Below are 18,452 nucleotides of genomic sequence, written 5' to 3' on the forward strand. Positions count from 1 at the left end.
CCGAAATTACGCAACATTATGTAAGTGCATGTCGGACCAAAAATTGCTCAAAACGTGATTTCGTGTACAAAGTCAATGCAAATTGTGTTTTCAACCAAAATTCATAAATGTATGATTATTTTTAGTTTTGTTGGTCTAAATATATTTATTTTATGCTTTTTATGATCACAGAAGAGTCCCCAACAAATTTCATTGAAAAAACAATGAAAAACAAAAGGTCAAAAAACAAAGAAATACATAAGAAATTGCAAACAACAATATAATACATAAGAAAATGATTTGATATTGCAATTTTTTTCATCTACACTTGCTAAAAACACCACAAAGAGTTTGTATACCAAAAATTAGTACATTTGGAGCTTTATTCAGGGAGTTAGAGGTAAAAGTATGATTTCGCATACTAATTACGCATAAATTAGCATAATCACTCAATAGCAATTCGCATGAAATAAATTACTATAAAATCTTGTAGATTATGTCCCAGGCAAACCGCGTGCCAATTTTCGGCGCGATCGCGCGGTCAACGGCCGAGATCTTAAGGGGGGGCCTGGGAGGCCCCCCCCCGGCCTTATGAACTCCCAAAATACCCCAGCCTAGATACGGTTAAACCTAGAAAAAATCTTGAGCAAACATGCATTTAACATGTTGACTTTGCTGGCTTTCCATAGTTGCAATTTATTGGATCAATCGTAACTATTTGTAAGACAGGGGCCCCAGGGTTGAAATAAACCAGAATCCTACCTGGTGCTGTAGCCTCCCGGACAGCAGGGGTAACGAGTTGGCCACAAGATGGAACTCATCAGGCCCCATGCTCTGGCAGCAGTTTGCTGCTACAGCCAAGGCATTTCGCTGGGCTGTTATGGAGAAGAACTCAATGTACAGGAGGCATGCGCAGAGTCCACCCTAAAAAGGAGCAGCAAAATTGAAGAAATTGTTAATACAGGGATGTCACTAAGAGTTAATAAAGAGTCTGAAAATTAAGTACATGAGCCATTTCATACACAAAATAATGTGTATGACTGAATACAAGTTGATTAAGTCTTAATTCAGACTTCAGTCTGAAACTTGGCATCAACTGCTGATTTAATGTACCAGTATATGAAAATACATCCAAAAATGAAACACTTGTGACTTCATGTACACTATTAATCAAGAAAAAGTAAAAATTGGGAACATGACATCATCAGCCAACCTAGTAAATATCCATGACATACATCAGTCTTTTCAAAAAATATTTCACAAATTTAAAATTAAACTGAACTAGTTTTTTTATCAGAGTTTGATTTGATTTTCACGGTTTTTCTCATTGAATTGCACTCTCTTGTCTTTTTTATATACAGTTTTTTGTTCAGCCTGGAGTACCCATTTAACACAAACCCTGTTAGGAACTTACTGCTTGGAGAATGGCTTTGCTATGCCGTCTTGAAAGCATCTCAAGAGCAGTTAATGACTGCTCAGCTACATCCATACACTGGATTACTTGAAGCTACAATCAGAAAGACACAAAAAAAAAATTAAATCTCAAGCTAATGGGGTCACAATTTGTAAAAATAGGAAATCATAACATTATTTCATAAAAATGAAGGATTTGAAAGAGCACTGTTTATCTACATGTAGTTGCCTATTCAAGTGTGCACTATACATTAGGCAACAAGGATGCTGTGTGTCGTTTCATGGTAGCTTTCCTGCAGTCCCCATTGTTTTGTCTATGGTGATTGTGATGATTTGTTACAAAAAGCCGCTTGCAGGATTCAATGCGCAAGATTTGCACTTGATTTTGGGCATTTTATGCCATTACCATGGCAACGCAATTTTCAATGTGTAAGAAAAATGTGTCTTACACATCTTTACCCCAAGACCAATGGATGGTCCAAATTTCAAGAGCATTGTTTACAAATTTAGAAAGTAGTTTGATGCGCAAGATTTGCACCTATTTTTTAGAATTTCTTGCTGGTACCAGGGCAACACAATTTTCCACACAGAAGGAAAACGTGTCTTGCACATCTTCACGCCAAGACCAATGCGTGGTCCAAATTTCAAGAGAATTGGTTAAAAATTGAGAAAGTAGTTTGATGCGCAAAATTTGCACTTGATTTTTGGAATTTTATGCCGCTACCATGGCAATGCAATTTTCAACATGTATGAAAAATGTGTCTTGCACATCTTTACCCCCAAGACCAATGTGTGGTCCAAATTTCAAGAGAATTGGTTAAAAACTGAGGAAGTAGTTAGTTCCATGCGCAATATTTGCAACAGACCAAACCGAACACCCTACCATACACTGATTCCTATATACATGTACCCCCTTCAGTGTTTGGTTGAACCAGAAGGCTACTGCATCAATAAGCATGTGATTCCAGTCATAAACTTACTTTCTCGAGGAATACTGGTATAGCATCCATGACAACAGAAGATGACCGTGGTAAAGCCTCCATCATGTACGTCAATGCACGGCACGCATGGTTCATCTAAAGTATGAATAAGAGAATGCTTAATTAATTTAATTACAAATACATAAAATCATGTTCTTCAGAGTTCTAAACATTACACGTTCCAACCGCGTGTAACTTACAAACAGCTTTATGAAATACTCACATGGTTATCATTATCACATATACATTTGCATCATGAAAGTATTTCCATTAAACATCACTATCAATTGTAATGATATGACTGTGCATTATTTGTTGGATGAAAACACTATCAGTCTGATAATTTGGGTTGCTAGCAGTTTAGTCACCAGGGGCTTATAATTTAAGAGGTGGAAATTTTATTGTTGTCGGACAACTTCCAACCGGGGTTCTAAGGAACAATACTTGCCAATTTTCAAGGCTTAACCCTATCTAGGCCGGGTATTTTCGGAGTTCATATGGCGGGGGGGGGGGGGGGGCCTCCCAGGACCCCCCTTGAGATCTCGACCGTCGACCGCGAGACTGCGCCGAAAATTGGCACGCAGGTTGTCTGGGATATAATCCACAAAATTGTATAGTAATTTTTTTCATGCAAATTAATATTACATAATTATGTTAATTTAAGCGTAATTAGTTTGCGAAATCATACTTTTTCCTCTAACTCCATAAATAACGCTCCAAATGTTCTAATTTTTGGCATAGAAACTCTTCGTGATGTTCTTAGCAAGTGTACATGAAAAAAATTGTGCTATCAGATCAATTTCTTATGTTTTATATTGTTTTTTGCAATTTCTTATTTCTTTGTTTTTGGACCTTTTGTTTTTGATTGTTTTTTCAATGAAATTTGTTGGGGACACTTCTACGATCATAAACAGCATAAAATACATACTTTTAGGTCAGCAAAACTAAAAATAATCATACATTTGTGATTTTTGGTTGAAAACACAATTTTCATTGACTTTGTACACGAAATCACGTTTTTGAGCAATTTTTGGTCTGACATGCACTTACATAACGTTGCCTTACTTCAGAACCGCGTACCCAGGTGATGCAAAATTGGTCTCAAAAGTTGCGCAAGACTTGAAAGTAAAAAGTCAGCGAGCAGCGCGGTCAAAAAATTTTGCGAGGCGAAAATATCGCGCGACTCGTTGAGGGGGGGGGGGCCTCCGAGGCCCCCTACCCGGCCTAGATAGGGTTAAATAATAGAAATATAATTTTTGTATAATATCCTCTGTCTGAGTAGTGTCAGAAATTTTGAGTCTTGGGAGGGTTTTGATCAGTACCAAACACTATCTTGACAAAACGGTAGCATGTCGGCTCGGGGTTTGATTAACTACTATATGATGACTGCAAATAATTATAATTATGTTTTTCTATTCTTTCTTTCTTATACTCTCTATTATTTATCCCTTGACCCCCCCCCCCCCCCCCCCCCCCGTCTTTTTTGGGTCTTTATTCATTTTCATTTCATCTTGCTATTTTTATTTTTATTCTTTTCCTACTCCATCATTTCCAGGTAACTTGATGCCTTTTGATATATTTTGTGTATAACGATCTACGTAATAAGTATGTATTCCGTTTCCACGTTTTTTCGCTCAAAGTAACAACATATATTTTCTCCCAATGGGAGCCTAATTTTCTACAAGCACTGCTTTTTATTCAGGCACCTTATTTTTTTTACATTTTGTAGGGTACCTTGTGTTAAATACTTATGTTAGATAGTTAATTTGATCATTGATACACTATGTTTCCGAGTACATTTGTTATGTATATTATGATATTTGTTTTAAAAGTGGAATGAATAAATACAATACAATATAAATACTCACAATATCAAAGTTATGTTCCATGGAGAGTAAGCTTATGAGGGCGGGTACCACCTGCTTGACAGGGAACCCCCCGAGGGTATCCTCGTTACCCATGACTAATAGCTGACACATCTCAATCACGGCCTGGAGTTGTTGGCTCTCGTCCCCCATGGCCTGCAGACCTGATAATAGCTGGTGAGCTTTGGTGCCTGGTAAAGGAGATAGGAATATTGGTGAGACATAGTAATAATAATAGTCAGTTCTTGTAAAGCACATAACACATTATGAATAACGTCTCTATGCCCTTCCAAAGGACTGACTTGGATATTATTACCCTGGCTGTAGCTCAAGCAGCTTTTACGCACTCAGCATTTCAAGGAATAAATTCCTGCCAGGTACCCATTCACCTCACCTAGGTTGAGTGCAGCACAATGTGGGTTAATTTCTTGCTGAAGGAAACTACGCCATGGCTGGGATTTGAACCCACGACCCTCTTTTTCACGGTCCGGAGACTAATCCACTGGGCCACAATGCTCCACTTGACATGATTGACTTCCAAGTAAAATCACATCTCAGGCCAGCTGCTACCCAATTTAATTTAATCATCCATTTGCTTTTATTTGCAGCTTATTTATAAACAAGAGAAAAACTCCATAGGCATCTTTGGACAAGGTGTGCTCTCTACAAATCAATACTTTTTATCATGACAACAAAGACCATACTCATTATGATGACGATGATATAATTTTTTTAAACTTCTTTTATTTATCTAATTACCACTTGTGAGAGGAACACCCTTTCAGCAAATGCTGTTTTTCGTAGGAGTGAAGGATAATGACGATGATAATGATAACCAGTATTATCATATTAATCATCTATTAATCTTTTCCGGGGGGGGTGGCACTGGTAGTAATACCTGGCTTAAGCTCAAGAGAGCTCCATGCATTTAATGAATTAATCCTGTCAGGTTCACCTCATCAATAAGATCAAAGAGCAAATACTACATGTATATAGCCTGCCAGGCCCCCCCTCCCCCTCGGTTTGAAAATCATTACCAGTATCATAACTGTTCATTATACTTACTAGTTCCAGATCCCATGCTGCGTTGAAGTAGTTGGTGCATGCGAGGACCAAGAGCATTAAAGAGATGGGGAGGCACTCCTCGAGACTCTAGGAGAGCTACAAATAAAGAACAAAAAGACCAACACTCGCCATGATACGTCTTAAACATTTCACTTTGAAAAGGAAAGGAAATTTTCGGCATCGTAGAGTATCTTACTTCATCCCGCTCCTTTTTTTCTTCTCTTCTTCCTCAGTTTTCCTTCATCCTCTCTTACTTCTATTATAGATATATATATAATATATCAAAATTGCAAGTTCATATACCTATTTTTTTTCATCAGTATTGTTTGAAAAGTATAAAGAAATGACAGTATCGACTTCTATAGAAATACTGTTAATCATTACCCATCTTCCTATCCTTTTTCTGTTTGTCCCCTCTCTTGTATTCATCAATTCCTTTTTGATCCTTTTGCATTTTTTTTGTGTTCAGATTGTCACTTCATTTCAGGTAGACTCAGATAATTCATTCATTCATATTGGCAAAGAGTCATTACTTCAGCTCAGAAGGCAGTATATATTACTAGGTTATGAAAGCGCAATACATTACCTTGTAGTCTTGTAACTTCAGACTCGTCAGCGTCGCCTTTGCTGCCGGCGGCTAAGGCCGAGGCCCCTGTACTGGATCCTGCAGCTAAAGTACAACATTCAAAATCATTTTTGGTATTGTTTTTTTTTCTTCAAATTCATATTCAGGGTTCCCACAGAAATTTGGAAACAGAAGTCCATGGCTTTTCCATGACTAAATTGCTGCTTTCCATGACTTCCCGTGACATCCCAGGAGATATGTTGAATTTGGGATGTCACAAAACTGGGAAAAATGGAAATCATGAACACCAATTATAATAGCAGACTATGATCAGAGCATGAGAGTTGCGAGACAGGACAAACTGGAAAGCTGTCATAGCCAAGAGGAAAAGGCAATTCCATGACTTTTCACAAATTTCCCAAATTCCCTGATTTTCCATGACCACAATTTTTTCCAGGTTTTTCAACGAATGTGGGATCCCTGATATTTATTTTAATTCTCACGAAAACTTCACAAGCAATCAATTTCATGCGAATGGTTTATCAGAAAACAAAAAACATTATCAAACGTCATTTTGCTTGAGCAGGATTTTAAAAAAGTGCAAATTTAACGCCCTCGGCTATGCCTCAAGCATGCTAGAACTGTTCACGAGAGACCTTGTGGGTGTAATTCTTCCCAATGCCATTGAAAACATGAATTATTTGTATGCCTATACTATTGATTCTTAATAAATTTCCTTATAAAAGCTCTACAATGGGTGATTCAAGAACGGTGTTGAAATCTGGTGTTGTGACAACACCAAATAAAATCGTGCTGGTGTTGTTGGGATTGTCCTTGGAAAATATGACACATTTCCGGCAGTTCATGTTGAGAGCTGGTGTTGAATGTCGTCTGCTGAACCGAGAATAACAACTAGTGTTGATGATCTACGTGTAAATTTCCTATTCACCAACACCAACCCCCAGGGATTGGAAAAATTGTGATTTCAAGTTCGGTGTTGGTGATTTGAAGCCCACAAACAGGATGAAACATCCCCCTAAAATTATATTTTTACAGTGGGTAAAATGCAAATCATTTAAGTCTGAAGCAATTTAATGGACAATAATGTTAACTCTTTCGGATTCTGAAGTGATTTTAGCCTTTGCTCTCTGTACGATGAGATTTTACTGTAATATCTTCCCGATTTCACTCTCCTCGTCGAGAAGTTCACACATAAAGATTAGATGATCTTGCAGTGCAGCACAGGGGCGTGACGTCATAGGCTATCGATTACGCAATCAGTATCGTTCCTCTGAACCCAGCTCGGTTCAGTAGCCTTTTCACGCTCTCAACACCTCAACACCAACACGGAACAGGTAAGCAGGTAATTATTTCTCGCTAATTCACAAACAGTAAATAGTCCATGTAGATACCATGTATGCAGTTTTGACCAATCAGGGGCCCAAATGTAAAGTATGCAGTGTATATGCATGACTATTGCCACCCCCCGCCCACAGACCCGGGCGCTTACCGGTGGCTCCCTGTGCTGATTCGTCAGATGCGGTAGGAGCATTGGTTGGGTTGGCGTCAGTGTTAGCATCCCTTCCTCCGGTTCTGCCTTCCTGTCGGCCAGAGCCCCCTGGCCCTCGCTTACTCATGCCCGAGCTGCGCCGGCTCCTAAAGGAGTCATTCAAAGTAAGTAAAAATGGCATTAAACAAATGGATTGTAATGGCATTTTGTGGATACAAAACAATAGTAGTGAAAGTAGATCACTATTATAACGTAGGATATTGAAGTAGATCCACAGAAATGCCAACGATCATCAAATAATAATCATGATTAATAAATTCTACCAAGGAAATCATTTGATGTTTTAATGAGCTCTCTCTCTCTTTCTCTATCTCTCTCTCATCTATTTTACGTATCAATAATGCAATTGTTGCCATGGTAACTTGATAGTACACAAACCTTGTACTTGCACACGTTCCCGTGGTGGTTTCTGTTGACCTCTGACGGAGAGAATCGGAGCGAGCGGTCGATGACCGGCCCTTTCCCTTCCCTGTAATAAAACAGAAAAAACGACTTACTACATGCATAGTGTGACCTACATGTAGATGTAAAGAACTAGGACAAACTTTCATTGAAATTTGCTTTAAAAAGAATAGAATAAATGCAAAATGAAATAAAGTAATGAAAATTGAGTGTCAATAACGATTAAAGTTGATACTTGAGACATCCATCACCTTGGATTAGATTGATTTAAAGTATGAGCTCCACAAGGCAGCTTAAGAATGCCTATCACTCATGGCAGATAAAAGTTCTCCTACCACGAAATACACATGGGTGAAACAATAACAAGTGCATTGACAAAAAATAAACATGATAAATGATAAGTAATCCATGTTTCTTTAACAGTGCCACAAGGGTAACACGAATACTGTTGTATTGTGGTACTGTTGGAGAAACAAAGTTACTTGTTACTTACAAATGGCTTTTTGAAACACCTACCAGAGGAGCATTAGTGTACCAAGCGGGCATTGAAAGGATGGTCAAACCACCCATCTACTTCCTTCAACTACTGTTTCACCCACCTTTTATGGTTGCTTTGTGGTTGCTACTCTGTCGTCTCTTTGGCGGTGATGCGGAACCTGATGAAGATTGCTTGGTAGAAGCAGACTTGGCAAGTTTCTTATTGCTTTTCCTCTTGGCTTGTGCCGCTTGCACAGGGGCTTTGTGTATTGGGGTTTTAGAGACCGTCACTTTCGCCTTCTTTGGCCCTGCTTGGTCACTTGGCGTAAGGCTTTTGTCTTTGCTAGCACTTGTGGTGGTCAGATCGTTCGCTTTGGCTTGAGCTCCACCAAAGGTAACACTGTTCACTTTTGGTTCTTCTGACTTGGTAAAGGAAGTGGAAAGGGTAGTGGTAGTCCTGAGACCTAGTCGGCGTGGGGCGTAGTAGTCCAAGGCCTCGAATTGGTAAGGGTGATTCCTAGAGTATGAGCGTAAGGAACGTGATGTAATATTTATATTCACACGGCCACGTTTTGAATTATTTGAGGAGCTAGGTTCAGAACCCTCTGGTTCCCCTGTGGGAAGGGCTGCGCTTGCTAAAGAACTCCCAGCGAAACAGACGCTGCCTGTCGAGTCTGATAAACTAAAATGACTTGATCCTCCAGAAAGGGAAGACCACGCTGAGGAAGCGGAAGACGTGCTCCCACGTCTGCGCTGCTTCGAGTCCCGCGAGTTCGCGCTTTCGTTGCCGCTGACGCTGTTCTGATTAGAGTCCTCGCTCTGCAACAGGTTGTGCTTCGAAAGCTCAACAGTCTTTTTGGATTTCTTCAAGAGGTTGTGCCGTTTGCTTTTGAGGGTGGTGACTGGAATGCACACCTCGTGTTTGTGTTTATTGTTCTTGATAAGATGGGCACCACTGCTACCGTCAGCATTTGATGCATCTAACAGGGTAGTTGATACCTTTGACGGAGGGGCTCCTTGGCCCTCAGTAGAAGCTTTCCTTTTGCTTGCACTCGTGATATTTTGCTTCTTGCTGCAGTGAAAAAAGAACCATGTACAATAAATTAAGAAACAAAAAATTATTTACACATCCATAAGATACTGAATACAACTGAAATATCTCAAGTCATCAAGTACTTACAGCTAACATGATAGAGGGATGTGCTCAGGGATGCTACTTAGAATTCATAAAGAAATAGTCTGCAATTCATCTAGAATGAACCATTTCATACAAAAAATAATGTGTTTTCTACATCTGAAACTACGTTTTAAAATTCTGAATTCAGACTTTGAACACAGATTGTATCATTGATCTGAAACATTACTTAGACTTGGGATATTGTTAAACTTACACAATGTTGATGTACGCAAACTATATACCAAATGTCTTGAAACATTCCCTTAATACAGGTCAGTAGAAATTAAGAAAAATCACATATGCATAGAACAGAACTATTTCACCAAAACAATTCAGAACTATAAGATGTCATTGCCTGAAATTTCTTGTAAGATTTTTATGGAACTTGTCTGGTTTTGTTAGTCTGATTTTACCTATCTCTTCAAATCATAATATTTCTACGATTATGAAAGTCCATCTTTCTAGCCTGTATTACCCCTTTAACAGACAAACTTGATTGTCATCCTTCAACATACCTAGATTTGATGCAGGTCTCCTGCCGTGAGGAAACTTGATTCTTCTGATGTTTGGACAAGTCTTGGACAAGACCAGCTGCCGAAGACCCAGCAGTTGAGGAGGTGACAGCGTTGTTTGTGGTGGACGTGGTAATAATAGTAGCAGCAGCACCTCGCTTTGATCGTCGGTGTTTGGACCCCCCTAATTGGTGGCAGCTAGGGCTCTGGTCGGCCATAATAGGCACCGGTCCTGGGACGAGACATTCCCAAAGGCTCCTCAGCTCAGGCAAATGATATCTGCTCTCTGAAGAACAGAAATAAACAATAATATGCAACAATGATAGAGAACATATTGTTTATGTTTATAAGTGCTGCATACAATTCAAAGACTGAACATCCAAGGAATTTCTTCCTCCTTGTTACCCATTTACCACACCTGGGTGGAGAGGGACAAATGTACGTGTAGATTAACACTAGTAATTAACGCCCTGCCAAAGTACGTGAGTGCTGCAGTGGGATTGTAATCCAGGACCTTGTGGTTTAAACCAAGGAGACTTATCCACTAAACCACAACACCTCTAAAAATTTATTGTGAGATACGTTGCTTCAATATAGTTATTTCATACAAGTACATTATCTTGTGACCCCAAAATACAATCAGATCGGTGTCCTTTTAATTTGCACATAAAAAAATACACAAACTAAGTTTGAAGTGGACCCCTCAAACAGTTCTTCAGTTACCACAAGAACAAGAAATTTCAGTGGATGTTTCTTTGTGACCTTTGACCTAATAACCCTCAAATCTTATATCAGATCAATATCACTCCTACATGTACATGGTACATGCATAACTTGGACAAAGTGAGAATTTGAACCCTCAAATGATTCTTCAGTTATTGTGAGAACGAGATGGGGGGGGGGCACTCTAAATATATTTTGATGGGTGTGTGCCTCACGGAACCCTGAAATGGGGGTCTAAGGAACTGATCACAATGGTAAAATACGGGGTCATTGGAACTAAATATGTATAGGGGGCAGTGTGAAAAAGAGGGTCAACGGAACAGGATCGCAGTAAAGTATACCATGCATGCCTAGCACTCTGCATGTATATGTGGTCGCTAACTGTGAATGGAGCTGCTAGCGAAAGGAGTTGTGAAACCCTGCGTGCAGCTCTCGCATGCGGTCTAAGGAACTGATCACAAGGGTAAAATACAGAGTCATGGGAACTAATAGACTAGGCGGTCTGAAAAACAGGGTCTATGGAACGGGATCGCGGTACAGTATACATGTAACGTGCATGCCTAGCGTTGTGCATGTACATGTGGGCGCTAGCGGTGAATGGAGCTGCTAGGTCAACAAGATGCCCAGCGTGCAGCTCTCGCGTGTGGTGCTCGTACAAGACATATCTGGCAAGGCTAGGGAAATGAGATGTTTCGTAATGGGGGTTTTGCGAGCGAGGCGGGGAGGCTTCAGAACAGAACTTTTGTCATTTAAGGGATCTAGAGAACTGAAAATTACATGTCCATGTAGGTCTGAAATAGGGGGTCATCAAAGCGACACGTCCCGTACTGGTCACCAATATGTGAGTGCCCTCCCACCTGGACCTCTGGCAACCAAATCTACTTTTGGCAAAGGCAAGCGAATGCAAAATAGGCTGCTCATACATGTACATGTACATAGTTCAGACGTACAGTAGTTTTTACATGTACTGTCTTCAGCTGGCATTGTTAAAGTGACTGTGGCATACATGTACGACATGTACATGTACTTCTACATCTTGTTGAAGGCAAACAATGCAAACCCAGTACATACACTACCAGTATGTAGTTTTACAACCACCTTTTTCCTTGCTTGTGTTGAGCTTGTCATCTCCAAAAGCAAGCTCTCCATTGTTCCCCAAAGTACATTTGTGTGTGCTTTGAAAATATTCATTTATTTGCAATTCCTAGTTGGTCAATTCTAATAAAGTAAAAAAAAAAAAATTACTTTGTATATTCTTAAGTCCCATTTCACTTCATGTCTGCAAATTTGCTTATTAAAATTCATGTACATGTAAAACTAGATGCGTACATTGGAGCATACATCCATAGAAACAGTCTGCTTTGGCATATAAGGAATAATAATAACGATTGGTTTAGTGAAATGCCATAGAAATAATTGTAGATTTTCAAAGGAGCGTATATAAATATACAATGAATGTAACAGTGAATATTGTTTTAGCTTCCATGATTATGTAATGATTATGTAGCCCCTGGCAACAAGACGTTGTCTGTCTTGTTAAAATCATCATTCATAGACTGACTAGATATGGGAGTTTGTGGCTAGAACAGAAAAAGAAAATACCTCCTTGAGTTGAATAATGTTGAGTCATGCCTCACAAGTTTGATATTACAATACTGTGTACAACTGCTCGACTATTAAAGATGTACACAAGAGCTATGTACAAAATCAGGGGTGGATCCAGAATTACCAAAAGGGGGGGGGGCAAAATTTGACAAGAAAAAAAAGGACAATCCTTACAAAAAGGGGGGCACAATTCTGTTTTAATGACATTTTTACATTAAAAAAATTTGATTGTGCCTCTCAAAAGGGGAGCACGGGCCGGCTTTGCACCCCCCCCCCTTGACCCACCAATGTGCATAAATTACATGCATACATGTACGCTTTTTTTTTCATTTAGGGGGCTACATACCATTCACAACATACTTCCTAGATCTGCAACATCATGAGATATGAAGCTTTAACATTGCTGTGAGTGGGATTTTTGGGGGCTCTTTTTTTTCTCTAAGCCGAGCCCCAGTATTACATGTATTTTTTCCCCATAAAGGATGGTACTGGTATACACTGTATTTTGTATTTCCTCTTGACCCTACTCAGCATAGCATTTTGCCCTGCAACATGCTTTAAATAACAAAGCCTAAATGTGTATGCACATGGCATTTAAATCCATGACCTCTTTATGGCAATTACACATACTATGTACATGTACACACAATGTAAGTTGCAATTGAGGTTGTACATGTACATGTACTGTACATGTAGGCCTATTATACCGTGTTTACACGCTGCATCGGCTCACTGTGCAGACCAAAGAGCCGAAGCAGACTCACCATTTTTTATGCGTGTAAACACAATTATGCACCAGCTTGCAGTGCAGGCACTGCAATTTTGCTGCGCCAAAATAGTAGGATCAGAAACACGAGCCACTGCAGACACGGCAATTTTTCTCTGTGTAAACACAAAGCCGCGTCTGCCCCGGCAATTCGTGTGCGTTTCATGATGTAAATTCTATCCACTGATCTGTGTTTTTGCCCTGCGAGCCGATTGTGATCCGGGAGCGAGCTGGGGCAGCATGTAAACGCGACACAGGATAATCCGCAAGCCGGTGTAGGCTCGGCTCGCGGGTCTGCATCTCAATGTGTAAACATGGTATTTGTAAACTAAAATAAAGGGGAAAGGAACAAGTTGGGAACCCACTCAAAAAATGGTCCTTTTTGAGTTGGCCCCATCTTGGGGAAATGTCTTTTCAGTTTGTATTTGTAATAAGTGCTTTCTACATGTATGCATAATCTGTGTATTCATTGACTTGTTACAATGGCTTGCTAAATACTATTTTTTGTTTCTTTTTGTTTTGTTACAACTTGAAAATAAATGAAGAAAACAACGGTGAGCACAGTGTTACTGTACTACATGCATGTACAATAGGCTTGTGACCTGGTGTGTATTTTGTTAAGCTGTTTGTACCTGTAAGTTACGAGCGACTTTACAAATGACTGGTGATCCTATAGTTTCTTTCGGTGAGTGATACACACCAGATATCCATAGGTGTTGATTAAGACACCATTCTCATTATACTATGATCTAAAACTAGTTTACTGGAAACCAGTTCAGGAAACTAGTTTGGAAGATCAGTTTTGTTTCCATTTGCTCAGCCAAAAGTGGTTTTTCAACCCCACTTCATGGAAAGTAGTCTTGTTACTATGGGAACGCTCTCAGTGAGGTGACATGTTTCGCGCGAAGTTCGAAACCGCAGCACCGACATTCTACACTGTGTGAGAAGTGGCGCGCTCAAAATGAGCACACATCACTTCCTGAACAACGGTTGTGTCCTCACACTAAAACCAGTTTAACGACTCAAAGCAACCTTGAAAACTACATGTACATTACACTGGTTTGGAAGATCAATTCCAATGCCACTTCTCATTACACGTTAAACTAGTTTCCAGTAAACTAGTTTTAGGGAGGTAATGAGAACAGGGTCTTACAGTAGTTCCTAAGAAAGAATCACCAGTCATTCGTAAAGTAACTGAACAGCTTCATGATAATTTCTGATGATCACTAACACAAAAATGCATATGTGGGACAATGAACATGTACAGGATGTATTAATATTGTTTGGAAAAATAGCAAACATACACATTATCATGGAATTACGTGCTTATTTGCTCATATCTCAGAAATTACTCATTCTTTTCAAGACATTTTGGAACATATTTTTTAATATACAGTACATAAAAACACTTAGGTGGTCATTTTATTGGATTCTGTTCGAATCATTTTAAGATTGTTACTTACAACTGGTATTTATCTATATTCTTTTTTTTAAATTCCAAGAACCTATGCACTTTTTAGGGAAGACCTACATGTATAAATGATAAAACCATGTCATCAAAACATACCTTCTAATCCCACGTCTGTACTTTCCTTGGCATGCTTATTAGGAATTTAGCCTAATTTGCTAATCCTTTTGTAATCCAAACTTTCAAACCACACCCTTTTTATAAATGTACAAGCAGACAGCTTGCATTAATAGGGTTAAATCAGAAGATTAAGCTATTTCTTAAAGCCATGAAATATGAATTCATAACGCACAGACAACAGGAAATCTTGGTTTCTAAATTGTAATATCGCATTGCTGTACAAGAAGTTGTAGTGCGGAGGAAGGTTAAAGGGAGTTTACTGTGGAATTGGGTCGAGTACATGTAGTTTTGATAAAATTAACCAACTGTTTCGATGGAATTCTAGTAAATTCTGATGAAAAATTATTAAAACTTAATCTACAACAAATATAAATACATGATGGAAATATTTGTGAAGGTTTGATGAAAATCTATCAAGGAAGAAGAGAGTTCTGAGGTTTCATTTATTGAAGCCATTATTCAAGTACCGGTACTGTAGCTCCCCTATATAAATTCAATAAAAATAAAATAACTTCAATCATTTTCAGAAAATGCAATTTTTCTTACATGTATGGAACAAGATGAGCTTTTTGGAATGGTGTGTCTAATAATTCAATGACCCCACATGTAAAATAACTTCAATTATTTTCAAAGAACGCAATGTTTAGAATATCACATGACAAACATGTATAAATACAGCCCCTGCTCATCTCTGACACCACAAAAAAAAATTGTAACTCTGTTATTCTGTAACAGATTTTCATCAAACCTTCGCCAATATATTTTTTTCTTGCTTTTATTTAAAACCGACTTGTCATCAGGGTGAACTTCCCCTTTAAACACAAAAATGTAGTTTGGGCATGACATTGCGCAAATGTCAACTTAAGGTCAACAAGAAACTACATGTATTTATGATTCATTATCGCACATTATGAGATTCCTTGCATTCTTGCATTACATGTGTCTATTGTCCAATGATACCTTTGCAGGATTTAGTTTAAATCTCAAAGCGACACTCCAATGGTCTTAGTTCAAATCTAAAATTGACATTACATGTATAATGGTACCTTTTAGGCAAGCCTGAATCATTTATTTTGACAAGGCTTGAGTACTTTCAAATGGACGGTGTATGGTTAACTAGCAATGGCAGCGAGGGGGGGGGGCTATAGGTACCCACTAAATTGCTGAAATTTTCACATCTCAACATCAATAAAATACCCATTTCCTCATTTCCTTGATATTGTTTTGATTTACATGTAGTTGAAAACCATCAAGAAAATGGGGAATATTCCCTTTTCTACTTTTCTTGATTCTGAATGATCAATTTCAGTTGATGCCACACTATGTACTAACATCAATGTCTACATCTGGGACTGAAATGCCAATTTCTGGCAAGCATATGACAAAGTCTTACTACATTGCACACAAGCAATACATGTAACTTTTCATGATAAACCAGTAGTGTTGGCGGTTGGTCAAGCCCCCTCCCCCCTTGGAATTTTAACAAGTCTTGCTGCTCCTGCAGATGATGGTGATGTAAAGAATACATGTAATGTATATTGACTTTGATTCTGCCCGGGGGGGGGGGGAGGGGGACACTCAGTGTAAATGCATAGTGGGTATGTGCCGCGGAGGGGACCCCTATTTTTACACTCAAATTTCCGTTCCAAGGCATGGCATCTTTGTCTTATTGAGAAAAGAACAAAGAGATCCGCTCCAAAGCTTTGCATTTTTTTCGTTACATTCCAGTCGTATTGATCTGCTACAATGAGCCACAATTTTGGTGAAAAGCGGCCGCTGAGCGCTGTCCGACCATCGCATCTGCGCTAGCACACCCGGCGCCTGAGCTAGCTGCATGCACGTACATGTATGCCTGTTCCATAGGGATAAATACGCAATCACACGCAGGCGACCCGTTCCAAGGATCCGTTTTCACAAACATTTGAAGTTCCAAAGCCTGTTCCGAGGATCCTCCTTTTTACAATAAGCCCGCTCCAAGGCCTTTTTTTGTCTCGCCCACGGCACATACCCACTACTTTTATGGTCGAGTGCCCCCCTTCCCCCCCCCTCGGATTCTGCAAACTCATAGCCATACAATAAATTCCACACCCGAAAAATTTAGATTTGAAAAAATAAAGAAAAATCACACTAGCATACATGTATGCTAAAATAGGATCTGAAATATGAAAGTTGCAATGTATGACAATTTAAAGTTTTGCTTTTTTTCACAAAAAGTGATATGCACAACTCAGTGGCATGCAAATGAGACCGTTGATGATATCCCTCACTCACTATTTCTTTTGTTTTCAATTGTTTGAATTATACAATATTTCATTTTATTTACAGATTTGGCAATAAGGACCAACTTTATAACTGAACCATATAGTATTAAACAATGTTATTGTTTTGTTTTGTTTTTACTTGAGAATAATTGTGCAATAATTGTGTAACAAGTATATATGTACATGTACTGCATATAAGTAAACACATGACAATTCTTCTTTCTGCCTTCAGTAAAGAACACTCAGCTGTTTAATATGTAAACACACCTTCAGTCAAGGTGCCCTTCTAAATATATTCACATTCTGGGCAGTATTCACCTGACACATGAACAGTATGTACATGCACATGTAAAGGAGCATTGCTAGTCAATGATGCATACATGTGCACGGAGGCCTATCATTCTTTTGTTGTGAAGATCTATACACTGACTGTAGCCCCCTCCCTCTATTTTGCAGGTACTTCTTTTTAATAATCCTGGGGGCCGTTTCATAAAGCTGTTCGTAAGTTAAGAGCGACTTTAAGAACGACTGGTGAACCTTTCTTACGCGCTAGACCATCGCCAATGAATATATACCGTTTACCACAAGAAAGGATTACCAGTCGTTCTTAAAGTCGCTCTTATCTTACGAACAGCTTTATGAAACACACACCAGGTCAAATTGACCCCCTTCGCCTGGCCTTATACATGACACTTGAAGAGCTGTAATCTAGAGGATAATGACTCCAATAGTCAGTGATTTTCACTGGTATTATAAGCTACTAAAATCATTGCTTCTGATGGGCTCTGAAAAATTGGCAGTGAAAATCACTAGTGCATCTGTTTCATGAAACGCTCACTTGGAGGATCTCCAGTGTCCATATAATGCATGGCAGACGATGGGGCTCCTACATGTACATGTAGTAGGAGCACAATTCACCATACATGTACATACATCCATGTATGCCTAGAGACAAGGCTCGACATTAGCGGTGGCCCGGTGGCCCAGGGCCACCAAAAATTCATCTCGGGCAACCATTATTAAAAAAATGTTAAGTTTTGGTGGCCCGAATCGGGCAACCAATAATTTTCAAAGTAGCGCAATTTTTCTCCCGATTTTGCATGTATTTATCAACTTTCTACAGCTCAAATTGCAAGCCAATTCGTCATGCGCCTTTTTTGTTAATCTACACACAAATACACACACACAAAGATTGCACAGTCATGACAATACGTAGGCCTACCGCTAGCATACAGTAACTATTATTCAGCCGGCCGTGCCGGCTGTCTGGCTGAGCTTTGCATGCATAGCGCATGAAACCACTGCACTGCAGTTAGCTGTGCGCGAGCAGACTATTCAGACTCAGGTAGCTGCGATACGAAATGATACTGCTAAGAAATCTTCCCCAGAACTTTGAAAATCTACGTCAAAGTCACATTTTACACCAATGATATGCCCTTCTACAGTCCATATTACTGAAACCTGATTATCTGCAAGCATTAAAAGGAGGAATTATGACCTCTCT

At 39.2% G+C, this 18,452-nt stretch overlaps 1 protein-coding gene across 1 annotated transcript in view; it reads right to left on the bottom strand.

Moving 5' to 3' along the window:
* The window catches only part of LOC121429481 (E3 ubiquitin-protein ligase TRIP12-like), a 66,304-nt gene that overhangs the window by 36,646 nt on the left and 11,206 nt on the right, over window positions 1–18,452 (bottom strand). The window contains exons 3-12 of the mRNA XM_041626506.1: window positions 10,009–10,291; window positions 8,439–9,388; window positions 7,816–7,906; window positions 7,378–7,523; window positions 5,889–5,972; window positions 5,303–5,398; window positions 4,241–4,428; window positions 2,373–2,468; window positions 1,394–1,486; window positions 742–903 (exon numbers count right to left, since the gene is read on the bottom strand). Of these exons, the coding sequence (XP_041482440.1) occupies window positions 742–903; window positions 1,394–1,486; window positions 2,373–2,468; window positions 4,241–4,428; window positions 5,303–5,398; window positions 5,889–5,972; window positions 7,378–7,523; window positions 7,816–7,906; window positions 8,439–9,388; window positions 10,009–10,223 (2,121 nt within the window). The 5' untranslated portion in view covers window positions 10,224–10,291. The remainder of the gene's footprint in view (window positions 1–741; window positions 904–1,393; window positions 1,487–2,372; window positions 2,469–4,240; window positions 4,429–5,302; window positions 5,399–5,888; window positions 5,973–7,377; window positions 7,524–7,815; window positions 7,907–8,438; window positions 9,389–10,008; window positions 10,292–18,452) is intronic.

The sequence above is a fragment of the Lytechinus variegatus genome, chromosome 16, assembly GCF_018143015.1.
Source record: "Lytechinus variegatus isolate NC3 chromosome 16, Lvar_3.0, whole genome shotgun sequence".
Classification (NCBI taxonomy): Eukaryota; Metazoa; Echinodermata; class Echinoidea; order Temnopleuroida; family Toxopneustidae; genus Lytechinus; species Lytechinus variegatus.